General features: G+C 43.9%; 1 protein-coding gene and 1 long non-coding RNA gene across 6 annotated transcripts in view; one reads left to right on the top strand and one right to left on the bottom strand.

Moving 5' to 3' along the window:
- The window catches only part of ASAP2 (ArfGAP with SH3 domain, ankyrin repeat and PH domain 2), a 65,865-nt gene extending 48,234 nt beyond the window's left edge, over positions 1-17,631 (bottom strand). For all 5 annotated transcript variants that reach the window (XM_053458825.1, XM_053458827.1, XM_053458829.1 and 2 more), the window contains exon 1: positions 17,174-17,631. In XM_053458825.1, coding sequence (XP_053314800.1) covers positions 17,174-17,299 — 126 coding nt within the window. In that variant the 5' untranslated portion in view covers positions 17,300-17,631. The remainder of the gene's footprint in view (positions 1-17,173) is intronic.
- A 1,150-nt stretch (positions 17,632-18,781) lies between these two features.
- LOC128482879 (uncharacterized) lies at positions 18,782-23,302 on the top strand. Its single transcript, XR_008351024.1, has 2 exons — positions 18,782-18,812; positions 22,994-23,302. It is a non-coding gene; the product is annotated as an uncharacterized LOC128482879 (long non-coding RNA).
- Positions 23,303-27,879: the final 4,577 nt, after the last annotated feature.

Here is a 27,879-nt window from a genome sequence, read left to right as displayed (position 1 = left end):
AACCCCGCAGCACGCCATCTGCGTACGCGATTACACGCCGTCTTTAGATATCTCGCCGAGTGCTGTTCATATACGGCGCGTGTTATTTTTGTATCTGTTACATACTCGCCGTGTTGCGCTTCCTGAATACACCCCGCAGATCCTTCCAGCCCCACACGCAATCTCCTATGACCCAAAATACATACTACACGTCAGCCAGGACAACGTCATTCTCACCATCACAGCCACGGGGGAAGGACGTGACGGCGCGGAAAACACGCTGGGACTGACGTGCCAGATCTCGCTTATAAACACAAAATAAAAGGGGGGAAAAAACGAACATTATTCTTTAAAATATAAATAAATCTCGCAGCAACTTCTTCTCCAGAGATACAGAATAGATACATATGTGATTAGTAAACTCAAGGAAGTTAATGGCGTTAATGAATAAAAGTAGGAATCTGTAATATAGCGCATGCTAATTACACGCCTGTGGGAGCCGACATCTCCCCTTCGAGCCATTACTACAGGATATTCATTATTCGGGCATCCGCCACCCAGCTGAAGCTTGACTAACATTTACAGCTATTATTTGTAAATATCAGCCATTTTTTTCCAGGGGCATTTCACGCTTTGCTGACATAGAACCAACCCATTCTCTTCTATAAGTTTAGGGCTCCACGTCTCGTGTGTCCGTCATTAACCCGTAAAACGCACGCGTCCCTCAAACAATATGATCTCGTCTCGGGCAGAGAATGTCCAGGACTACTTCTAATTACCGACGAAGAGCCCACACCGCAAAACAGACCGTCCACGCGGCTCTAGTGACGCGAAGAGGTGATTCGCACGCCATACGGAGCAATGTCCTTAAAACGTAGCCTGTGCGGCTTGAGACGTCCACCATTGTGAGCAGATAGCAGGAGCTGAAGCCGGATCGGCTCCTCGTTCATGAATGATATCACAGGCAGAGCCGATGCAGTCGATTACCCCACGGAGCAGTCTCCTATAGAAGACGTTATAGAGAATACATGTATGAACGCGGACGTGAGCGCGCCTCATAGCCGAAGGCTCCGAAAGTAAGATGAAAAAACACAAGGAAACCGGCCTGAAAATGATTAATTTAGCGGTCATTCATTAGACTAACGAGCAGCACGACCCCGTCACACACAGACTCTATACACAATGTGACGCACAGCTAAAATAATTCAATGCTTAAAGCACAGTATTTGCCATAAATAATAAATAAGGTCGTGTCCGATGCCGGTTATTTTAAAGATGCTTCTGAGTGTTAGAAGCCGGCATTTTAACCCGGTCGCCTCTACATTGTTTTCATTTGCACAAATTTTCTCTTTTAATCCTGATTACTTGACCTCAAAGAGATGCGATGGCAGGCAATAGAAGAGGCAGGTGTGATGGCGCGGTGCCGTAGAGCAGTAACGGGTGTGAATGGATTGGGGGAAATCAGCGATGGAGTTCATTGGGGTCTTTGGGTAGTTTGGAGGGGCAGCGATCAGATTATTATATCACTACATCGAGAGGCGCGTCATTACAATGCATGGAAGGTTTAAATACTCCAGATGTTATATGCAGTTTAATGTATATGATAGTGCTGTGCCCCCTTCAAATTAACATTATTACCCATGTTATAGACCACACTGTGCACATGCGCAGTAAGTGTGCCTAATGATTTCAATGGGGGGGCTTTCCTGAAATGGGGACTTAATAATATGCATTCTTCATTGGCATGGCTGCAAGGGTCAACAGCCCTTTAAAGAAACGGGCCTTATTTATTAATGCGGAGTCTATTTAACGAAACCCTGTCTATAAAAACACCAGATACACCAAAAATAATCAGTCTCCACGTTTTTATTTTAAGCATGAAAAACAACCCCTGTTTGGGGTTGAACACCAAAGAAAAAACTATTTTTTTAATTATTTATGACAACATAACGGTCCAATGGTTTGGCTGGAATAAGTATTCATCAGGGTCAGTGAAAAAAATAAATACAAAATTAAAATATAAAATTAAATAATCAAATAAACGTGGGTGTGCACATGCAACGCGAGCTTTCTAGGCGCAGAGAACTATAATTAATAACAACCGTAGATGAGGACTTACAATACAGATTGGGATGGGATGCGCAAACTATTCGTGAAAAACACTTTACCTAACTCAATGAATTTGATTTAATGAAAGTCATTCTCAAAGGGCCAATATAAGTGAAAGAACGCGTGATCTGTCACAGGGCAAGCAGTGTAAAGGGTGGCTATACCAACAATCTGTGATATACACATATATATACACACACACACACACACACACCTATACACTCTCGCTACACGCAGCCTGTCATGTGAATTGAAGCCATAGAGGTTCCAGCCTTTATTTTTATTTTACGCTTCAATGCACTTGTGAAAAAGGAAAATGTGATTAATTCATCTTCCTTTGTAAAATGACCACTTTTAGAACCCGCGTTAAAAAAGGGATGCCAGGAAACAACAAGGCAGACCAAAGAGGTCACATGGAGCAACAATGTGAATCATACAGATTAAAGGGCATGACTTAACGTGTTAAGAATTTACAAAAGGCCGCCAGGGCTCTGCAGCAATGACATTAACTACTGACAGCCACTGCAACCTAATTCATTAAATACTGCTCTAAACCCAGATCATTAAAAATATCTGACAGCTAAATAAATAAACCTGTTACTCTGATGACATCATTGCTGCATGTCTATCGGGACAGCTGTCAGGCCGTCAGCCCCTTTGTTCGATGATAGACCGTGGGTTTTGCCACTTTCTGTAATCCTCTGGTTAACTTGTACTATTGACTCAGGAGATCAGTTTGCAATAATTACTACAGTCCTCAATGGGGTTTAATAGTGGATTCCTTTTTAGCAAACCATTTCCCAGGAGAGGCAGGCTGCGTGATGTCATGGGGTGCTATGCCAACACACACTCACTATATATTATATTATACACACACACACTCACTATATATTATATTATACACACACACACATTATATATTATATACACACACACATACACACACTATATATTATATACACACACATGGACACACTATATATTATATACACACATAGACTCACTATATACTATATACACACACACGGACACACTATATATTATATATATACACACACACACATATATACATATATATATATATATATATATATATATGCACACACACACACACTATATATTATATATACACGCACACACTTTATATTATACACACACGCTATATTATACACACACACTATTATATACACACACACACACACTATATATATATATATATATATATATATATATATATATATATATATATACACACACACTATATATAATATATACACACTCACTATATATTATATATATACACACTATATATATATATCATAGTGTATATAGCACAAGGTGTATAACAGAAGCTGTAGGTAGAAATGGTGATATTTAACGCGCATGGCATAGTCTGCCAGAATAGCCGAAATGGAATGTTAATGGAATTACAGGGTTACGTCAGGTCGCAATGTAAGCATCAGCGAGAAAAGCATTTACCGCGGGCAGCTCCTCTTTTCAGTATTCCGCGAACTGTATGAACGCGTCTTCAGAGAGAACTCCGGGACCAGCCGGCCCTCAATCAGAAAGAGTCTTCCCCAAAAACCCAGATTTTAAACAGGAAGAGGAAGGACGGTTCTAAATATTAACGCGGCGAGTGCTCCGGGGCTGTGCGCTGTGTAAAGGATCACACATACATCATGACTTTCCCAAAGGTCTTCAAACACAGGAAGAGACGGCAGGGATGTCTGATAGATGTGTGTATAATATAATTCCTCCCCAGCCTAACGGGGCCCCGCTCTGAGGCTTTGCAGAACCGTAGCAGAGAGCTGCACAGCTTTAAGTAGACGTTTGAATGGTTTTTAATCAAACTCGTTAGGTCGGCTCTATATCTCTCAGCAAGGAACCCAGCAGGTGTTCCCAAGACATGCCGCTGAGCTAAGCTGCGTTTAGTAAAACGCCGGCTACTCACTAAAAAAGTTTAGTGCAGAAGTAACGGCATAAATGTGCTTTTAAGATCATGTTACACTCGGCTGCGTCGGTTGCGTGAATGTAACCCGCGTCCCGCCTCGATACCATAAGTTCTGGCGATCAGGGCTCCCTTACCTTCTGCTTTAATGTCTGTATTATGTATAGCTCCCAACGTAAGGCACCGCAGAATATGTTGGCGCTATACGATTGAACGGTATTAAGAATAATAAGAGATCCTCACACATTAAGGAAGGTTCCAGGAGCGCTAAGCAGACGGCACAATCATACACACCTGTGTGTAACGCTGCGGCCCGATCACAGCAGCCATCCGGCCCCACATACAATCGGAGCGATCAATCATTTCTACGAGCGGATCTCAATCGGGATCTGGCTGTCAGAGAACACCGGCATCTGGTTCAACAGGCAAAACATACATCTGGAAGTTCTGGTATGGTGTGTGAAGCATTGTGTAGCTGCAGAACAGGACTAACATGAACACCATGGCTAACAACACCGGGCCACAGATGGCCATCAACCCTTTAAGGGCCAGAGGAGAGCCCACAAGCTTCATACAAGTCATCAAAACCAAACAAAGAAAATTTGGGCGGATTTAGGTCAACTGATCTTCGTAAAGCTTTCCCGCTGCTCTGCAGGGTTTTATAGAAACTCCTACAAGAGGAGGATTCCTCATTACTGTGACCCCCGACTCCCATTTCTACGGGGCGCCGGGCAGGTGAAGGTCCGGACTAACCCTAATATCAAGTCGTTTTCGCAGGTAAATCTTTACCGGCATCGCTGTGAAGAACGTCAGCTATAATATATCTTTGGATCTCCGCCTGCGCTAGAATGGCCAGCGGTGTTCAAAGATCACACCATTTCTTTATCAAAAACCCGGACAGAGCCACCAACTTAACAGAAGAGAGACTTTTTGTTGCGGAGATCGTCTCTTTCAGCGTATACACATCTGGGGTTAGAGTATACAAACCGAGAAAGCAGCAGTCTAGCCGGGAAATGGTAATTGTTTACGTAGCTCCCCTCATTAAGACGTCTAAGTGGGTAATTTACACTTTAGCTGGAGTGCAGCCCGGTCACCTCTGATCTTCTAGCTCCGGTGTAACTGGCAGCGGTTGGATGGACTTTGCTTGTTGAAGGACCCCGCATAGAGCGCTTAGAGTAATAAATTCAGTTGGGGGGTCTGCTCAGACTACCACAGCCGGAGGAGGTTGCCCTCCTGTAGCAAAAAGAGCAAGCAGTAGGAACAGATGAAGCGAGAATCCATGGTGACTCTTGGCCGGGTTCACTCGCGCTCCAGTCTCTTCCCAGCGCTTTCAGGAAGCGAGAGAGGAAGGAACCTGAATGAGTAATTCACATGATGTAACGTGGGAAAACAAAACACGCTCTTACTTATCCTTATATGTAGCCAGACTAGTATAAATAACGAAGTATTACGAGGATGACGCTTCCCAGAGGGATTAACCACACGGCGTAATAACTACGGAACAGAAACGAAGCCGTCGTAAATCCTTACAAGAGACGGAGCGTTTTACGGGGATTTACCGGGAAATCTAATCCAAACTGCAAAGATCGAAGCATAACGTCGGAGGAGGATTCACTGATCGGAAGCAACTGCAGCGATGGGCTGTGATGAGTAGCGTTGGAGAGATTTACTTCACCCCTCACATACGTGTAAAACGGATAGAACATGCAAGCATGTTCTGAACACGAAGTGCATGAGGAACTGGTGGCATTTTCTTTAACCCAATAATAAGTTGCAGCTACTTTAGTAAAGGCCCTTACTATTAAAATACAATCTCTGCTTGTGTTTGGGGGCTGGAATGGCTTACATCTGGGGACTTAGATAAATCAGATCAGGACTAGGCACATTGGAGAGTATGAGTAGTATCGCATGTTAGACTGTCTTAACACTATAACTTAACCCACTCAATATTGATTGCTATCCCAAGTGAACACAAATATGTTATTCAAATTATTAAAGGGCCACTTCAACCAATCAGTGACAAGAAATGTCAGATCACATTGGAGGAGGAGGGTAGTTGCAGTAGCAGGGCAGCAGATTCTAGACCAGGTGCAGTTCTGGAAGGAATTCCTTAACACGACACAGAAATTATACTAACGAGATATCCCCTGTGCTTTGGTTAATCGGGTCCCTTAAGGGGTAGATGTAGTCCAGTTTCATCATAAGGCTTCCCGTGACATGAAAGGACAGGTTCCCTCGGCTCGTTAGAATGTCGCTACACGGAATTAAACCCCGACAATGAACTTCATGAGCATGAAAGATTCACGCCGGCCTCAACAGGATTCCGCGTGGGAACGGACGGAACGCACAATGTATTACGCTGCAGCGTTTCGTTAATTGACCGGTACGGTTTGATCAGCAGTGAATAGTCAGCCACCGAGTACAAAACAACGGGATTTTCTTTTTTAAAACCCCTGGGCCGACGATCAAACCGAGAGCGGTTCCCCTGTCTGTTACACAAAAGCAGCGCGTGGATGATCATTAGAAGTCTGGTTAACCACAAACGGTCTGCAGGCTTCTCATTACATCATAGCGGTCCCAGCGACTGTAGTATTCGAGTCGTATTTATAGCCTATGAACGGATATAGCCGGAGACGTTCGGAGAGAAGATTCTTTCATCATGGCGCCTCCTCTGGTATGTTACGGGCAGGTGGTTTACGTGCAAGAGGCACCGAGATATGAAATGGACGTACCTATGGATTTCTGAAAAATAATTAAAGAAAAGGAATTCACGTAAGGAAAAAAATCACACAAGGAGAGCCAACCCTGAAGCTCTTCAAATATTAACCCTTTAACAGCCCACCACAAAGATGCAATTTGTAAAGACTTGCAAACGGTTGCACAAAAAATGGTTCTTATAACCATCGGTGTGAAAACAAATGACTCCTCAGGAGATAAGGGTATTCTGGGGCAGATATTATTCGATGAAATAGGAGCCAGCCGAAGAAACATCTAGGAATAACAGCTCACACACGCTCACAGAGTGGGGCCGCAGAGATCTGAAGTACATAAAAGCCGTCCGTCCTCTGCAGCATCACTCGATACAGAGATCCAAACCGTCCCCGGAAGCAACAACACAGACTCTGCGTCAGGAGCTTCACGCAAGCTGAAGATCACCACACAAGGCCAAGTGTCCGCTGGGATGGTGTGAAGCACACCTACACCGGAGCCGTGGAAACGCGTCCTCTGGAGTGATTAATCACGCTTCACTATCCGGAGGTCTGTCTACACAACGGTCTGGGGCTGGTTTTTCAGGGTTTGCGCCCCTCGGTTCCGCTGAAGCATAATGCTAATGCTACCACATCCAAACACCAGGACTTCCCATCCAACATCAGCGCCTGACCTCACAAATGCTCTACCGGCTGAATGGGCACAAATCCCCAAAAACATGCGATTAAAACCACGACGTGACGAACTCAACAGCCAGACTGCCATGGCCAATAACTCGGTCCCCCAGCTGTGGGCTAACCTGCCAATAAAACACGGCACCTGAAAGTAACGTGCCGCACTATTTGGCCATATTACCGCGTGTTACAAGCTAGCAGATGTTTGCCTTGCTTAATATTTATAGCATACCTTCTGGGGGAAGCAGGAACTCATATAATATCTACTAAAGTCAGAACCAGGGGAAACCCAGATCTGAAAAGGTTCCAGGAAGCGTACCCCACAACCCATTTATAAGAGGAGCCTTCGTTTAATGAAATAAGAAGCAGGCTGCTGCTTTGGTTCCCGCTAATTAGTAGAACGTTAGAACAATGAGCGAGGCAGACAGCTGGGATTTCTGAGGAAGTAAACCACATCCCGAGACCAAGTGACCGAAGGGAAAATTCAAACCAAACGGCAAAATGCATGCTGAACACATTAAAAGCCGGGATGATGTAATACGGATGGATAGCACCACTACAATGTTTTATCTATTTCCGCCCAACTATTTCTATCCAGAAAGTGAGGACTACAGGTAACGTACAGTACTGTGTACACCTACAGCAGCGCTAGTCCATTAACCACCAATTGAAAATGCACATTTATAATGACTACTTCCACGGCTGGAAAACATTCACACCGAATCAATGTCACTTCTGCTCAGGAGGGCAGTCGGAAGATGATTTTAGAGGACGCCAACCCATCACGCTCTGAGCCATCCCTCCGGATCCCTCTTGTACCTTCCGGCGACGGCCGGGCTACACAACATTTTGCTGACAGCGGCTAATGGTTCTGGCAGGTTGGTATGCGACAAAATCCAAAGGGGGAAGGGAAAAGAAAAACCCTGATATTTCTATAAAAACAAAAAATACCACCAGCCTCGGAAAGGCAAACACTCCTTTGAACTCTTCTCTGTCCGCTCGCAGTGCCTCTCGGATGTGTCATCGGCTAAAAAATAAACCATTGTATACGTTGTTTTCCGCACACAGTGAAGGCTTCTTTTATTAGAAGGAACATTATATACCATCATACAGATTCTATGTATGGAATCTTAAAACAAGGTCAACGTAAGACACATAGGACTTAACCGTATGATTGCCGGAGGCTCACACTATGCAACCTTTTCTTCCACAAGTACCGCAAGGTTTACTTCCAAGCGTCACGACCTTCTAAACATAAGTGTGTTTCTGTATAGACAATACAATTACTGAAGCAAATAAACCAGGGGACCGGGAATTAAGATTCTTCTCTAAAACACATGACAGAACATTTGAAGAAGCCTTGCGTGCTCCTAAACAAAGCACCTTGCGAGTCCCTCCTTTCTTGGGTCACATGAGAATTCAGCATTCCCAGAGTAATTAAGAATGTGGCAATTTTTTTTTTTTTTTTTTTTTTACAAACAATTATTTCTGTCATCTTTACAGGGAAAACCTTCCAAGATTGGCCTTTGATTATACGCTGTAATGCTACAAGCCGCAGTTTAGTGAATCGCCCCCTACATAGGCACTTAAGTACCAGAGAAATACCCAGGGGCTACGTGAGAGCAGGAATGTTTCCATGTGAGGGAGCTGCAGGGTCGCCCCGTCAGCGATGCCGCTGGGCAGGGTCGCCTCGTCAGCGATGCCGCTGGGCAGGGTCGCCCCGTCAGCGATGCCGCTGGGCAGGGTCGCCCCGTCAGCGATGCCGCTGGGCAGGGTCGCCCCGTCAGCGATGCCGCTGGGCAGGGTCGCCCCGTCAGCGATGCCGCTGGGCAGGGTCGCCCCGTCAGCGATGCCGCTGGGCAGGGTCATCGTGTTGGTAATGCCAGTCGCTTGGCCAGGGCAGGCGATGGTTGAAGAATGAATCAGCGGACTGTAACCTGGGAATGGAAGCACCTGAGTGAAGGTGAGCCGCACCCTGGTGCGTCATGGTCGGATCAGGGAAACTTGCTATTTTCCTTTGACCCTGAACAATATAAGAGAGCTGTTATAACACGCAGCAGCCTGGAGGATAGTACATAAAGCCTGCTGGGAAACACATGCAAAGCAAGGGGAGGGAATGGGCTCGGATACAATAAAACCCTTTATTGAAATTGAAAAGAACTATTTATAATAATTAGAATAGAATGACAGAATAGAATATAATAGAATAGCCAAGATCTCAGGGGAAAACAAATAATGCAATCAGGATTCAAGGCTGATCAATTTCAGGTTTTTTTTTTTACACTTTTTAGAGAAAGAAATAAAAAAAAATGTAGTTTTCTCCCCCAGGCCACAGTCAGAGAGGGTTGAGACAGATATTATACCCATTTTAGCCTTAAAATGTTGTAAATGGCATTAATCACACAATAGTAACCAGATATTTCATCAACGTGTCTGGCATTGGAGCCCCAGACTCATCGCGGTCTCTGGGGCAATTCCGATGTAATAACTCGGGGTAAGGCTCCCGGGGTGCCTGCCCGCTAACGTGACAGCAGCTCTGCAGACGGCGGTTTCACGCGGCAGGATATTTCACTTCCTCATTCTAAACGATTTCCAAAAGCGTACACATTCCATTAAGGTATACATTTCACGTTAGTTCCTCCTCCGATGAACTTCTAGACATCCATCAGTTCTGTTTATAGCTAAACATCTCCCAAATGCTGGCAGTATTACTATCACCAAAAAAAAGCCTTGTGATCGCACAATGAACAAGAACACCTTAAAGCCTTCTCTGAATGACGAAGACCACAAACAATATCCTGGGACCCCATCGACAAACACTTAACTCGAATTGCTTTTCTGACTAGTCTACACATTTCTAGTTCCCTTACAAAATAAATCAAACTCTCAGCCACGGCTGACAAAACGCATCTCGCGATGAAGTCACGCTTGGACCGTGATATACAGTTATGGTCGTATCAGCGTCTGCACCCTCCATCCGGCAGTTTGCTTAACATGATCCACTTCATGCCTATATATCAAACATACAGACACTCGGGCTTTCCTCCATGGGATCACCACTCATTCCCTGATAACCACCCTGTAATATGATTTAAAACATGAGTCTGATCTACAATTGTTTTTGTTTGGAAGCCACAGACCATGTCATGAAACGTCATCCTACCCAACAATAATCAAGCTTTATTTCCAAGCGGGCGAGCTACACTCCAAGACGTCCGCATTATGTTACATCTGGGAGGACAACGCTCCACACTCATGGCGACTCCTTTTGAAATCATGCACAATGCTGCCATGAACGATGATGGAGCGGAGTTATGATAGCACAGGACCTCAAAATGCGACGTAATGAACCATAATTACTTATTTCCTCATTCTCAACACCACGGGCAATCGACAAGACACATGGCTCTCAGTGACATATAACCAGATCTCCATTGTGCCGACATGGTGGACACTTTGTCATCAATAAAGCCTCTGTTACTGCAACAAGCGCTATCTGCAAGCGGTTAACGATACTGCGGAAAGCAACACGGCCGGTTACAGTAGTTCTGTTGACATCGTAAATACAGCCAGTCGATTCACAGATATCAATACTACTAGTCACAGGAGAAGTGGCCGGGGCATTTACACCGCGTACGTGGCATGCTGAAGGTCACCGCGCACACTTTGGAATAAAGGCCTCAGCGCTGGCGACCATCACCACGAATGAAACCGCGGGGCCCCTGGTTCCAACGCTCTACCTCGGAACACAACAAAGGTCGCTGAGAAGGAGAGACATATGGCACGGCAGTTACCTGTATTTTGTATTGTGTGTTCCATTTAAAATAATCCCCAATAATGTCTGCACCTGTACACGCACACGTATATAACAGATCAATTATTCATGTGACTTTACTGGAGACACGCGAGGAGCTTGGCTGTTATACCCGTGTTGATGCATAGACCACGTTCTATGGTTCAGGATAACGTTTTTTCCCCCCGGATGGTTTACCTTTAACCTTTTAATTCTTCTGACAGTAAGTTCAAACCAATTGAACTGAATCCGACGCCGTATTATTCACACGCACGTTACGCAAATATTTACTTTTTTCTGAAGAATTTTTTTTTTTTTATTACACATGGCATGCATTGCTGGCTTTGTTAGGAAAAACGTTAAACTGTTTTTTTTTCCCCTTAAAGGGGAACTTTTTTTTTTTTTTTTTTAATTATTAGAACTTAAAAACAGATGTTAAATTATTGTTATTTTATATTTCGACAACAAGCTTTCCTAAAATATTTTTCATGACGCTTCCCCTTTAAATCAAAGCTTTAATCCAAGCAGTTTGTCTTTTCCACATTATATATATATATATATATATATATATATATAATGTTCTTTTTACTGTAATTCAGTAAGTTGCACCTACAATCGTGTAAAGAAAGTTAAGCCACGCATTTGGCGCTCCAGAACTAAACTGCACAAGATATTTTGATGCAGATGTTTGACAGATAAGTAAAAGAAGAAGGTCAGGGATACTCTCAAGGGGGTAAGATGGACCGAATCAGACACAAAACTACCACAAAGTGCCCCCCACTGACCCCTCATCTGTGGATCCTTCATCCTTCTCAACCTACCTGAGGTTCTGCCTGTAGACGGAGGTTCATCAGCTCCACAAACCAGCTGGGATCTGACTCGGCCCAGTGTGACACACATTGAGCCAAACCTTGCCCAGTTATAAGTTCACTTAAATTTTATAAAACAAAATCCTTTTTTTATAACTATTTACCAGTTTATACTGAGTGGAAGCTGGTGTAGGAAGGATGTAAAGTCCTTGCACCTAAAGGCATGAATGCATAAGAGATGCTGCGCTGACCACCCTGCTGAATGTAATGCTCTTGTAACTAAACGCTAGTACTAATGAATGATCACGCCAGATCCAAAAGTAATTCTTCAATGAAGCGAAGTTTTCCTTGTTCATATTTTTGCTGGGAGCACTGAATTGCCATGTGACACGGAGCCAGCATCGATAGGTCCTATCGCAACAACCTAAAAGAGTCTCATTGTTTTTTGTATTATCGTCATCTGATTAAACCATTAAAACCAACAATAGGACGGTCTCATGAGGTTTATTTTCTTAGCATACCAGAAATAATGTTTTGTCCTAGTGGAACAGCACCTTTACCCTACATCACGCCATTTAACAAATCAGCGTCATTTAAATAAAATCCATATTCTGGAGTCAGTTTGCAGACGGAGGCTGATTCGGAAAGTCAGACGTTACGCAATGTCTTAGCTACCTGGGAATAAAGGCCACAAAAGTAACGCCTAACGACGTATAATTATGCCGGCTGCTTTCCAGCGGCCACGTCTCTGGGATACATTACTAGACTCGGGTGAAATGATTTTTCTAGCACCTGGGCTGCTGCTGCTCGATACGGTAAAGGGGGATTTATTTATAATGAAATTATATTACTGATAATTCACTAAGCTACAGAAAGACCGGCACCTACTGTCTGCGTCTTGGCGTACCAAGTAACGCCAAACGAGAAGACGACGCGGAGAATGTTGGTGTTTTATTGATTTCGGAGCATTCCTTTCTGTTCTAACCTTTTCTCTGTACTTTTAAAAGGAGCAGCAGCGGCCAATCAGATGGCATATTGCTACCGTGTTTCCCCGATAGTAAGACACCCCCGATAGTAAGACGTATCGGGAGTTTCAGAGGGGTCGGCTAATATAAGCCGTACCCCGAAAGTAAGACATATGTCTTACTTTCGGGGAAACACGGGGGATTTGCTGGAGCAGCAATAATGTTTTCCGTGGTCCATCAGGACCAGGGCCGGCCTTTGGGGTGTGCGACCTGTGCGACCGCACAGGGCGCCACACTCCAGGGGGCGCCGCCGCGGGGTCCGCCGCAGCGCGGTCCGACGCCACTGCCGTCGCGGGGTCCGCCGCAGCGCGGTCCGACGCCCCTGCCGCCCCTCCAGAGACGGACAGTAATGTCCGCCGCTGGAGGAGCAGGCTCGCAAGGGAGCAGTATCGGAGGTCTTTAACAGACCTCCGATACCGCTCCCTTGTGATCCCCAAGGCAACAGCTGCTGTGCGCCAGGGTTTGCTGCCAGATCCCGGCGCACAGCACTGAAGCCGCGCCCACCGGTCTCCGTGCCCTCTGACCCGGAAGAAGAGAAGACAGAAGAACTAAGAAGAAGAGCGAAGAGGCGGCAAAGAAACTGAAAGAGGAAAGGTAGGAAAGCATAGAGTGACAGTGAGAGTGGATTGGTGTATATGTGTGGATTAGTATATATGTGTGGTTTGGTATATATGTGTGGTTTGGTATATATGTGTGGTTTGGTATATGTGTGGATTAGTATATATGTGTGGATTGGTATATGTGTGTGGATTGGTATATGTGTGTGGTTTGGTGTATATGTGTGTGGTTTGGTGTATATGTGTGTGGTTTGGTGTATATGTGTGGATTGGTATGCGTGTGGATTGGTATATATGGACAATTTTTTCCCAATATAAGACATACCCCGAAAGTAAGACATAGTGGGGCTTTTAGGGATAAAAAGAAAGTAAGACACTGTCTTACTTTCGGGGAAACACGGTAGTTGAATATTGGAGCCCAGCTGGCGTGTTGTATGTTTTTGTAGCGAAGCCTTCATGAGTGGGACTGACGGCCTAGGGGCCCGGGTCAGAAGAGGGCATAAAATAAACCACCAAACAATATAGAGCTACAAAGACAGCCTGGGTCCTACATCATGCAAGGTCCTGGGTTCCTCTGGCATGTCCCATGGATAAGTTATTGGCTTTACGTTTACTTGTACAATGTATAGAACATACCACACTTTAATAATGACTTGCTCTTTTACATGGAATTCACCCGAGGTGCTCATGGAATGCAGTAAAACAAACTCCTCCGGCAGTGGCTGTACACGGTGTACACTATACTCATATACTCATATACATAGGCTGTGCTAAGGTACCGAGCTTTACGTCATTGGCGGTAATGCGAGCCCAAATCCTATGTTTTACAGTTCTGCTCAAAGTAAGCAACATACAAGTAATAGAGACATGTAATAGAAACAACGTTAAGCGAATAGAACAGGCGCAGTCGTCTCCATCTCAAATTAAAAGCCTTTGTAGCAAAAACTCCTTTTCAAACTTCCTACAGACTCTGAATATCAAATAATGCCCAAGAATTACACAAACAGGTGAGATCGGGGAATTCTATTATCTCCTATTAAAGGGGCAGCGCAGTCATCATGGGCGCTTTAATGCACAGGTAGATCCCCCCCATCATACTCATTTGCCCCTTTCCAACCCCCCCAATACTTTAATACCCATTCTTGTAGAGTGGGGTTATCAGGGCCACAAAACTGCCCCTTTTTACAAAATGTTACCATACTTTGCATAATCTAAGCTTTTTTTTCTTTTGCTCTGTGGGGGACCTAATGCAAGCCAGAATCTTTTGGTCACTGGGAGCGGAACCCCCCATCCCCCCCCCCGCTTCACACCACATCCTATTCACACAGCCCTGGAGCCCGTTACAGCAGAACACACGCAGTCGCTCGAGCCCCAACGTCCCCAAGTTCAGCTGCCAGAGCACCCGCTTATCCGTTACGCCATGTCTTCTGCCTCTCTATACAGCTCCGGGGCTGTCGCTCCTCTGCTTCAGACAAGCAGTTGGTTATCAGGGCTCTGATGAATGCCAATCAGTACAGTATCACTTTATGGTAGGGAGAATATATATATATATATATATAATATATATATATATATGAAAATATATATGAAAATATATAATATATAATGTTATCCAATTGGTTTACAGTCAATATATGGCAGAAACCCTTTCATCACATTGTTACCACAGCGCAGCGAGGAGGAGAGGCAAATTACTATGACATCATACATTTATAGAATACAGCAACCACAAAGTATCACAGGCCTGCGTATCGGGGAGAAACATGATCCAGTGGGATGTGGGCTTGTTTAGCAGCGATAGCAAACGTATGTTATGAATTATTTTAAATAGCGCCATCGTATTCCACGTCGCTGTACGATGAGGTATGTAATTGTAACAATCTCTGATTGATCAGCAGAGATATCCGGACCTTGAGCGTCAAAATAATTCCAAGAAAGAATTTAATAGCTGAAAGAGGCAACATAAATAATACAGAAAATACAACCAGGCTACAAATATGAATAGTTTGTGCGATCTCCATATTACATTTACCCAGGTGTACAAGATTTATATCGCCGAGCCCCACGTCCATTCCAAGGGAGATTAAGGTGACCTGCGATGTATTACAGTGGGCTCGTAAACGCCGCAGGACTTTCTGTATCGCATTACATGGTATAAAGAATCAAACCATCTTAAAAAACCCACAATATTAATTAGTTAGCCAGCACTTATGTTTTTTTATGTTAGGGTAGTAAAACATGGCCCCCCCCTTCTTATAATTAGGAAACGCTGGCAGATCCCGTGATACCGCAGCAGCTGGAGACCGAGGTCTGTATCTGAAACCCCTCTGACAGATTGTAAGCCTTTTCGACCAGACCTATCCTGTGATCGCACGGCCTGTCAGAAGCGCTGCGGGAATTGTAGGCGGCATTTAAAATGTCATAATAATCATTCATTCACCGGGGAAATCAATGACAGAACTCATGGTAACAGAGTGAAAAAGATCCATTCTGAAAAAAGTTATATTAAAAACATTCCTTTTGAATAATTTCTGTCCCTGAAGGGTTTTTGCTACTTTTGAGACATCATATCAAACTTTTCTTACCGAGCAGGAAGGAAATTGGCGCAAGCAACAAAATAAAATGTAGCGGTAAAGCGTACGATTATAAATAGCGATGAAACACGGAGTATTAACCAATAAAAACGCAACTGCAAGCACCGCGATGATCTACACCCCACGGCTGCCCGAGCGTCATAGTCCAGACACAGTTAAAGCACTATCAATGTTGGCCACCCCCGCCTGAGTATCCGGCGCTTGCTTGACATTTCGTTTTAATGTGATGGCGTATAAAGAAAGCCATGGCCCCAAAAAGTCCTCAATGTATTAGCCTCTACCACTACTGATGGGAGGCTGTTCCACTTATCTACCACCCTGCCAGTAAAATATTTAGAGCAGATTAAATGTAGTTCAATGAGTGCACAGCACTGCACTTATTCAGATAAGGAGTTAGATGAAGGGAAAGGGGACTGGAATCGTTTATTTTAACCAATATTTTCTAGAATGTATATAAAATATACACTCACATTCTAAATGTCTGACAGCTGCATTCCATCCCGATCACTGAGATTCGGGGCGCTCTGCAGGACTGACCCCCGCGATGCGCTGCGGATACAATACTTAAACACCATTTGTGGACACTGTGCCAGCAGGTGGTGGCTTTGACTACGGCGTCTCACAGCGCCCATAATTCCTTGAATATGAACTCATTGTGCCCGGCCGGCTGTCATCAGCTCCAATTCCTGCAGCCAGGACTATGCTGCCCCCCCTCCTCCTCCTCCTCGGGCGGACTATTCGTGGTTAAACAGGTAACAGATCATGTCGGTGCCCGTGCATATCTTATACATTAATTCAGGTTCTGACCTCCAGTCCTGTCCCAACATATTACTGACTTGCCACTACCTGCCATGGTGTCGATGACATAAATCGCTGGATCCTGTGTGTCACGATATCTGCTGTCCCCCAGAACCCAAAGTACATTAAGCCATAGGAAAGAACGGAGCCCCAAATCTCCCCGATAACCCCATCTTACCTCCTCTATGGCTGTGACTGTGTTCCTGCACTGGGTCAGCTTGGTGGTGAAGTTGGAGGCAGTAGGAGACTTGTAATCCTCATTAGTCTCAGCCACAAATTCCGACACGCTGATGAGATCCGGCATGGTGACGGGTGATTAGTGACCAGGAGCAGCGCACGGTGCACACACACTACACAACACAACACTAAAGACACCGCTAGACAGTGACACCCAGTACACACACAACTCAAGGGAGCAGCCACGGCACCATGCGCTCCCGGTGCAATATCCTCCCAACAAAGGCAGAGAATCACAATGCCGGACGGCGCCGCTGGGACACAAACAACACAATACACACAAAGTGTGCGGCAGGTGACAGCAGAGATCAAACGTGCCCGGACTGCACCCCCAGCAGCGGCCGCCGCTCCATGAGTCCGAGATCCAGAGAGCAGGGCAGTGGCTCCAGAGTGCGCCTCCCAGTGCCCGCGATCCTCCTTCCCAGTATCCACACCCCACCTCCCAGTGTCCGCGCTCCTCCTTCCCAGTATCCACACCCCACCTCCCAGTGTCCGCGCTCCTCCTTCCCAGTCTCCACACCCCACCTCCTAGTGCCGCGCTCCTCCTTCCCAGTATCCACACCCCACCTCCCAGTGCCCGCGCTCCTCCTTCCCAGTATCCACACCCCACCTCCCAGTGCCGCGCTCCTCCTTCCCAGTATCCACACCCCGCCTCTCAGTGCCCGCGATCCTCCTTCCCAGTATCCACACCCCACCTCCCAGTGTCCGCGCTCCTCCTTCCCAGTATTCACACCCCACCTCCCAGTGTCCGCGCTCCTCCTTCCCAGTGTCATCATCCCTCTCCCAGTAACCCGCACCTCCTCACTCCTCCCAGTCCGCCTACACGTCAGACAAATCTTATTTAATTCCTTCCCAGTCCACCCCTCCAAAACATTCAGCCCGTGAGGACCCCCCTCTCTTTAACCCTTATCCTGTGAGGCCCCCTAACTCTTACCCTCTTACCCTCAGACCATGAAGACCCCCCTCTCTTTAACCCCCAGCCTGTGAGGACCCCCCCCTCTCTCTTTAACCCCCAGCCTGTGAGGACCCCCCCTCTCTCTCTTTAACCCCCAGCCTGTGAGGACCCCCCTCTCTCTTTAACCCCCAGCCTGTGAGGACCCCCCCTTCTCTCCTTAACCCTCGGCCTGTGAGGACCCCCCTAACTTTTACCCTCAGACCACAAAGACCTTCTTCCCAGTCTGTGTGGACCTGTGCCCTCTCTCCACTGTCAGTGTATGCACTCCCCTCCGCCTGCCACACCTGTACCTGGCTTCAGTTGCCCCCTTACGGGCGCATTCTAGTATCACCGTTCTGACTCTTATCATTTCCACCATAACGTCTGCCAGTGAATATCAGGCCGTGACGTCCCTCTCCCTGTAACCCGCGCCCGCCCGCGCTTCCTCCCTCATGCGAAATACATGTCCAGTCACCCCGGCTCTGACAGGGTTAATAGCTTATTATTTCAGACAGTTTGTATTTCTCTGCAAGAAACTTTATTAGCAACGCACAATGTGACATTTGAATCAACTTTACAGCCTATTACCTACCTGCCTGTCCTGTTCTTCCAGTAGGGAGTGGAGTCCGGTCACACGGATGGGCAGGTTTGTTCCTGAAGGCGGGCATTTCTTTTTTTAGCTGAAAAATAGTAGAATTATTCAAAAATTAATATGTTTGAAAATGTAACATTTCACAGTTTGTAAATAATATCTATGTTACAATAACAACTATAGCAATGTTTTTTTGAAAACAGAAATGTGTATTTTGAAACCATAGAGTGTGAAATATTTCTGCTGTACAAAGCATTTTATGTCATAAGTGACTATTTTCCCACCTGTGATTTGAGTGGAAAATTGGCAAGAAACCCCCCTTTAATGAATGAATTGGGATGCCAGATTGCTGACACAGAAATTTTGGGCGGGAAAAAAAAAATCAGCTTGGGAAAGTCATACGTATGTCTGGTGTTAACAAAAAAAAGTCCAATTAAAGACCTTCCGGAGTCGAGTGGCTATATTTAAGCACACGGAATGTGAACGTTGCGTGTAAATGTGCAGTTCCACTCATGCGGAATCCGGAGTTCTCTAGCGTGTTATTCTTATAACCCTTGGCAGATCTGCCATTTGCTTTCCCTTCCCCCCACAGGTTTGGTCGCGTATTCCCGTTGTACAGCGCAGCGGAATATGATGGCGCTATATAAAACAATAAAGAAACATTTAAAAAGCTTTTTTCACTTTCTATGGCAGCAGCTGATTGGTTCCGTGATTCACCGCATGAAGCGCCCGCCCAGTATACATTTTGAATGGGGCAAAACGCTACACAATTAATGCACTGTTTCTAGGCCGGGTTGGGGAATTGACAGTGCTATACATCATGGTGCTCATGCTACAAGGGACCAGATGCCCCCTGCCCCCCTTATATCCTCGTAATCGTGAAAGTCTGCCCTAATACCTCTGTCTCTGAAGTTGCAGTGGGATAATGAGTATGGCGCATGCACAAACTGGGTGAGCATCGGGGGTGTGGATACCCATGGCTCATTTACTGAAATTAGAAACATGTGTAGAGCTCTACCTGCCGATCAACTAGAACCTTTTTTGAGGCCCATTCTTAGCATGCAGTGACTCGCCTTCCATGCCAAGTGGCTAATGTGTAGCTCTTAAAACATTATATATAATACAATCTTTTTTTTTTTTAAAAGATATTTTTAATATTAAAAGGTGGATCCTCCTCTTTAATGTTCAGCTGTACGTGTAATACCAAAGATATTTATAAGTTTCAGGGTGTATCATCCGTGTCTAACGTGTTACATGACACCAATAATTACACGGCTGCCTAAAAGCTTTCTTTTTACACTTTTCAATATAACAGACCGTTAAAGTATGCGGACTCTACAATCATTTTATTGCATTTGTGAAAGCCTCATCCAAATAAAATGTTAGTTATACCGGCGAGCCTCGTATTGGTGTACAAGCAGAAGATATGATGCCACTGCCACGTGCGCGCATGTTCACACGGCAGAGAGGTCAAAAGCACGCAAATAAACCTGTTTCACCGCATACTTAGCGTGGATTGTGCGGAACCAGATGCAGTTAACAGTCACAAAATATCTCGTTTGGAAATATACTTTGGTTTCAAGCATAAGGTGCGTGAGACAGAGGGTTGTTTGCCAAAAGTTATTTCTGCTAACCACAACTGGACACATTATAACCTTGCCAAAACTTTTTATTTTGTGAAGCCCGATACAGTACAATGTCCTGGAGGTACGTGCCCATGGAAGTGAATGAAAGTGTAACACAAAACCACCCCAAGCAAGTGTGGTGATACAATGCGTTAGAAATGAAGATTAGGGAGTGGAGTGTAGTGAGGGTCGCACGGAGCAGTGAGTGTGTGGGGTAAGCGGATGGTTTCATTATAGAATGCAGGGTGCAGGAGCTATGGCCCCGTGTTCTTTTACTGGCTCCCTATACCGCAACTAAAATTCCTTAATCCTATTGAGCCTTAAATGACACTGCACCCTTCTACAACTATTATCTCAAAATACTCTTCTAATCGACCTCCTCGCTATCTATGACTCGCTTCTCCGTTCAGCTCTTACCCACTTGCATCTCCAGGCCTTGTTGTACCTGTCCTCTGGAATGCCTTACCTTGTGCTGCCAGCGTCTCTAACCTTACATGGTCACTAAAAACGTCAACAGAAAGGAACAATCTGTTCTCATAATACCCCCGACCTCCATTCTAGGAGAGATTATCCCTTCCCCCGACTCTTGAGGCCACTTACTCCTCCAGCGGACCCTTGATAGAATGAAGCCATCCTCGCCCAAGCTGTCTCTCACCTTCTCTTTCGCTGTAAACTCATAAGAGCTTCTTCACCAGTATGCCTTAACACGCTAATGGTATTGTTAACTTTGTAATTTGTCAATTTTGATGTTCTTGGTATAATCTCCCATTTTTGTAATATGTAATGGAACTATTACTATAAATATAACGGAACATAATCTTTTACAAACTACATTCTTATACTCATTTCCTTCACCCTAATTCAGTAAGTTTGTACAACTTCGCTATAAATACAGAGCCCGAGCTTTGGATAATGCCGTCCGTATTATGCGTTTGTGGCTTTTTACGGTGTGGAACATACAGCACGTTCGCATGTATTGGGTTTGGCGCTTATACTCTGAGCTCCTAATTAAATGGCTAAGTTGAAGTTGTTTTTTTTTTCCCACATTTAATTGTACATTTTAAGCGTTCTCAGTCTAGAATCCACTATTACATGGACTCTTTGCTGTGATGTATGGGATTGAAAGTGTGACCTCAAAATGAAGAAAAGGAGAAATGGGCCTGCTGGCCGAGCCTGATGGACTTATGAGATCATAGAGGAAGATGCTTCTTACTACAATAATTGGGATGCGGGCTTGGACAGCACAAATTACTAGACTCACTAAACTCGGAGTGGATTAAAGTGCCTGAGCACCATGCTATATGAAGCATTGTGGGAAATGTGACTACTGCGCAAGATTGTGTTACATTGTTGTGTTGTAAAAGGTCCCAGGTATGTGTATCCCATATGTGGTTGGCACTTCAAGGGTTAAGGTAACAGGTGCCCATTGGGTTAGAAAGGAAGGAATATCCACCACACTGTCCCCTGTGCGCAGGTGTTTACGTTTCAATCCCTAATATTCTGGGGCAAGCTTCCGACTACACAGGACATCTGTTGTTTTCCAAGGAAAATCCTGGATTTGGGCTCGGGGATTAGTGGAATGACTCAGCAGCAGATGAGCGAAGCGGTGGAAAATCCCCGTTTCTGTGATGTTTGGGAGCCTTTCGGTGGCCGCCATGCCTGACGCCGTCTGAATTCTCTTATGATCGCCTCTGCCAACTCCAGCTCTGCAGATGTTGTACGGCGAGGTCATTACGCGGCATTATATGGCTAACACGTAAAACCGTCCGCTTGTAAAATGTAGTCACGTGGCAAACGTATACATTGGTTGACTTAACCCTTCATGATCAAGTGTATTTAGCAGCCATAATCTCCAAGGACCAGAGCTTTTCTGGTATTGTTGTCATGCGCAATTATCCCAATTCTCATCTTAAAGTACCCGGACTGTCTTTTAACTGGGGGGGGGGGGGGTTGATATATATAAATATATTTAAATATGATATATATTTTTTTGGGGGAAAAAATTATCATCTCTGCCCAGCACAAAATGTGCTAAGAAAAAATCCCAATTGCACCAATCCCTCCATAATAAGCTACAGTGTGTGTGTATGTATGTATATATATATATATATATGTATGTGTATGTGTATGTATATATATATATATATATATATATATATATATATATAATATTACTGTGCAAAAGTGTTAGGCAGGTGTGGAAAAATACTGCCATGTAAGAATGCTTTCACAAATAGACATTTTAATAGTTTATTTTAAATGCAAAAGTGAATGAACAGAAGAAAAAAGTAAATCAAATAAATACGGTATATTTGGTGTGACCGCCCTTTACCTTTAAAACAGCAACAGTATTTCATGTTTAGAGGTACAAATCTTAAAATGTATCATCCTGGGTGAACTGCAAGAAAGGTGAAACCGCTTTGGGCTCATGATTTGGGGGTCCCGTTAGATATGTGGTTGTGGTGCTCCACTTAGAAAGGTAAGTGGGGTGTATTTTCTGGGGTTTATTGCTGGAGTCTCGTGTGGCTGTGACATGCTGACATACATGTGCTAGCTATGTGCTCGGGAGAAGTGGCAGGTTAATCTTTTGCGTTTTTCTTCTTGTTCCAGTCCGAAACATGCTTGGCATGTGAAAAGGTAGAGGGAAAATCTCCAAACCCAGAGTTCCCGTTGGACTGGTGGTTGCAGAGAGCCACATCGCAGACATGCCGACATCGCGTGAAACGCCCCCATTTAAAGAGGAAATGGGTGGGATGCGTCAGGACCCCACTCCTGTCACCTGGAGTCTCCGGGTGAAACATGTAAAGTGCCCGGTTTTGGGTAAGCTCGCCCTCTCGTCTGCGCTGTGGCAGTTCTAACATTTCATGTTTATTTTCTTGTACATTTTGTCACAGTGTTTAGTAAATGTGCTGCAGATGATTGCGAATCCAACCTGGTCTTTTATTTGAGGGGTTATATGGAGTCAGTGCGGGGGTCCACACCGCTTACTGGCCTGTTCTAAGCTCACCAGCCTAACTGCTCCCTACATTGTCTGTCCTACTGTGTAGCCGAACAGGCTTATTGAAGCCTCACTAGCGAGCTATACTGTAGCGTTTATTGCCCTATAACTAATAACCGGCTTCATATATTTACTGACCACTCCATGCGCCATCATGCAGCCTTTACATGAATTCTTCATTCCAGGGCTGTTCTTACTGCACGCTACAAAAGTCAATGCTGTGTCTGTAGTCGCATTATAATTATTAGTTTCCTTTGGTGTACTTTGTAAACAGCAGTGTCTAGACAACTGATGGATCATGTTTATAAATAACAGCTTGTAAAGATCAAGGGTCAGCGGAGAGCGAGCGGACAGCTCATCACTGAGGAGGAAAAGACGCTCGTCTGTATCTCAGGCACCCGTATAAAGCGTAAAACATACAGGATCACATATAGGTTAAGGTTGTGCCTCCCACTCAGTTTTGTGTATTGTATGTATGCATGTATATATATGTGTGTGTATATATATATATATATATATATATATATATATATAAATATATATATATGATGCTTGATGTCTTGAGCAGAATTCTCACTGATGTTGCTTTTTATACCCACAGAAAAAAAGTCAAACTGTTATACTGATGAATCTTGTAAGGTTTCCCATAACTTCTTATGTTGTTCCTACTCCTGATTGTATATGTCTGTCTCCCACTCCCTACTTTGATTATAAGCTCTATGGGACAGGGACTGTATATGCTAATGTATCCACATAGACTTCACTCCTTATCGTAAGGTCCATGTAACTACTACACCCCTGAATGTTGTTTTAGTTTGTAATCTGCTGGTTGGCTGTATGACCGTGGGTAGACACTGGCCCCCAAAATGATTGTCATTGGCACTCCTATATAGGATGCGTTAAACATTCATAGCAGCATACAGGCAGTTTTTTGAATGTTCTGTTCCTTTGCGATGCAGCTGCCACTTCTCTAAAACAATCTCTAAATCATCGTAAGTGAATGTGACGAACGTCGTCTATACATTTATCTGTGCTCCATAAAATCGATCCATTTAATCTTAAATCAAAATTTTGTATGGGAAGAGAGAGAGCCGTAAAAATGCCACACTTTGTAAAACCCCAGCTATTAATCTCACTTGTGATGCCTCCTTAAGTATGCATTCAATTAGGCGGTTATCTGTGATTACGGATTGAAACACTTTCCGGAAACCTGACCCTGTATGCGACTTTATTACAAATCCAATAATATCGCTGTTTATGGGCTGGACGCTCAGGCGGTTCTATCACTGAAGCAGTCCTGAGAACAATATTTTACTTATTCTCTTGCTGATCGGTGTTCCTCCATGAATCTACTAAGCTCTCGCTCAGGGCAAGATGAAAAATGTAAGTCTGCTGTATTAAGGATGCGGGATCAGCCTCACCAACATTCAGCCATCCATTTCCCGGGACATCTAAGGATGCGTGAGGAGTCCAGCCACAACGTCTGCGGATCGCAATCCTGGTAGACTGATTGTATGCATATAACACATCCTACTAATTAGATATATATATATATATATATATATATATATAATTTACACACACTTTAGGCTTGACTGCGCTTGAGTACTGGGAACATATGTTTTTGAACATGTAGCTATTAGAGGATCCTCTGGAATATTGGTGTATCCTATGACTGCTTCGTTAGTAGTTCCTAAATGCATACATTGCCTAAATATAGTAAAGAACTTGTACACTAACTGTATGTAAAAGGGTATAAATACCTACGTTACAAGGGCAAGGTCTCTCCAGTACTGTATGTATATTACGTTGTTATTTCATAAACCTGCTTAGAGAAGACTTAGAAGCTGTGGTCTTGATTGCTGTTTGGTCACTGGAGAAGTTTAGATATTCAAGACAAAGAATAATCTAACACACCCTTTCCTGTACTGTGATGTTAAAGGACCTAATGTATATGTAAATGCCCGCTCAACTATCTGCTAACAAAATTCCATGTTTACCAGCAAAACATATTTAGCACGTTACAGATATTTTCCCGATCAGGCATAAACCATGCCATTTCCATCCACGAATGGAACACGTGTGTTTCTGTCACAACTAGTTTTTGCTTTTCAGGGACTTCTTTTAAGAACTTGATCTTAGGTCAGATGTTGAAACCCATAGAGCTAAAATGATCATATGTCTATCTTTATCCATGCTTACTGTGTGTTGTTTACAATCTATTTCAATCATCTAGTGAATGAAAAATATTCATTAAAAGTCAGGGGAGATCAGAGTTTATTTAAAAGGAGGACAAATGTTAGAAGAAGAGGACATGATCTAAAACTAGGACTCTAGGGACTTAGATGTAATGTAAGGAACAAGAGCAACAGTGACATCTAGTGGGCAAATTCAGAATATCAGTAAATGTCATTTACTGATAAGTATGGTATACAATGCAAAAAATATGGTATGTCTTTCAGCAAAGATTTTGGTTCCTATCCTGTATTAGCTGAACTAAAGTAAATTATATTAGCTTGATACATGCACTGATTAATCCTGGTCAGAAGGCTTAATTGGTTCTGTAAACAAAGGCTGATGCTCTTAGCCTAGAGAGAGAGAGAGAGAGAACAGGATGGTAAATTAATAGATGCAGCTTTTGTCCCAGTCCTTGTAAAGCAAGTTGACCAACTTCTCCATTTTTGTTTAAGGAGTTTGCCGAGTATATGACGGGGATCACAGCAAGAATCTGGCGCAAATAAAAACAGACACTCACCTTCACATACTTACGCTTACCTGTCAGATGCCTAATGCCACTTCTTTTTACACAGGTTCATGTTATGTGTCCCTGCCTCCCAGCAACAATAGCCTACACCACTACCGCTACTATGCACCTCCAGGGGCCGGATTATCCAGCAAAGTACCGGGGTCTCCAGAGCTCATGGTCCCCTATGCACATGTCCAGTGTTTCCCATGGATTATCCAGATTTACGCATTATATTGGCTACATATAGCTGGTGACATTTTGCTATTTCTGATAAATATTGTCTTCGAAAACAATAAACCTAGGAAATAATGTGACGCTTTGTTTTGGACCCCATTATAAAAATGTGTTGTATCAAAAGACTTTATTAATTTATGCAATTCATAAATTGTGAAAAATACACAACAATTTCTTACAATTTAATCATACTTGTAGAGTAAGAGTTGATTTCATCATTGTGCTACTCACCCTAAATGCCACTTGAAAAGCTCCTGTGCACCACTGGCGGTCAGTGATCACCGTTGTAGGCAATTGTATGTAGAAGATACCATCAACGGATCATGAAATATCAGAAATACTCGTGGTGGGAACTTCATAGCTGGAGCAACACAAGGGTAATGGATTTATATGACAAATAAGAATAAGATATAAAAACCTTTTGGCAAGCCTCCAAGAGGTCAATCATAACAGGTGCCGTAGGTGGCCAGGCAGCTTGAGACTGCTCACAGCTCCACAGACTGCTCACTGACTTGATTGATAGATTCCTAGGATGAACTAACGGGATTATTCTATGTAAGTGTCACTTGCCAACTTGACGAAACTGGCAGATTCAACTCGACAGCAGAAGAATTAAATCTACCACTAAGCAGTGTTACAATTACTGAGTTGACTTTGATGGCAACTTGAACCATTTGCAAGATACCCTACGTGACAATCAACTCAACAGCAACTCCAAGTTATGTTAATAGGTATTTGTGTTGTATTAGTCGACTGGTTTTGAGTCGGTTAACTAGATTGTCAGCTTTAGCTTTTAATTAAAATGTAAAATATTGAAGGCAATGTGACAAAGAGATAAAACAACCATATGCTGTTTCTCCACTTCATACAATATTCTCCTGAAAATGAATAGGGATATTTGCATATAACTGAATTTAATGTAAATGCACGTTATGTATCATTAGATGATGACATCCTTTGTGTAAGTATCATTGTCATCATATAAAGAACTTGAACTTGGGGTTTATGTTCTCTATGCTGACTACATCTGCACCGGGGGACATGATGACATTTGCATTTCCGCAGGGAAATAAACTGTCAGCTATAATGCACTTCATAATAAAGCATTGATCAAGGACACAATGTATACAATGGGTTATTGTTATGGAGGTGTTTGTAGGCAACCATTCATTATCGTTTATGCATTATTATATCTGATGTTACACTACCCACTAGATCATTTCAATGCAGTAACAACCAATGACAATACTTAGAGCCACATGTGATACTTGTAGCAAATAATATATTAGAAGGGGGTAGTGAGTAAGGATATGACAGTAAGGATTGAGCGCTAAGAAAGAGAAAAAATGTAATAAACACCAGCCATGGCACAATTTCGATTAACTTCATCCACCACGTTCATACAAGATGACACAACCTCCATAACAACCTTCCCAGCAACAGTGTTCAAAAACTGACAGAATCTCCATCAGTGCCACCTACCCTAAACATGGTGCCATCTCCATCAACACTACCATT

This window comes from Spea bombifrons, chromosome 3 (assembly GCF_027358695.1).
Source record: "Spea bombifrons isolate aSpeBom1 chromosome 3, aSpeBom1.2.pri, whole genome shotgun sequence".
NCBI lineage: Eukaryota > Metazoa > Chordata > Amphibia > Anura > Pelobatidae > Spea > Spea bombifrons.
The sequence above is the reverse complement of the archived record's forward strand: the minus strand, read 5'-3'. Positions and strand labels throughout refer to the sequence as shown.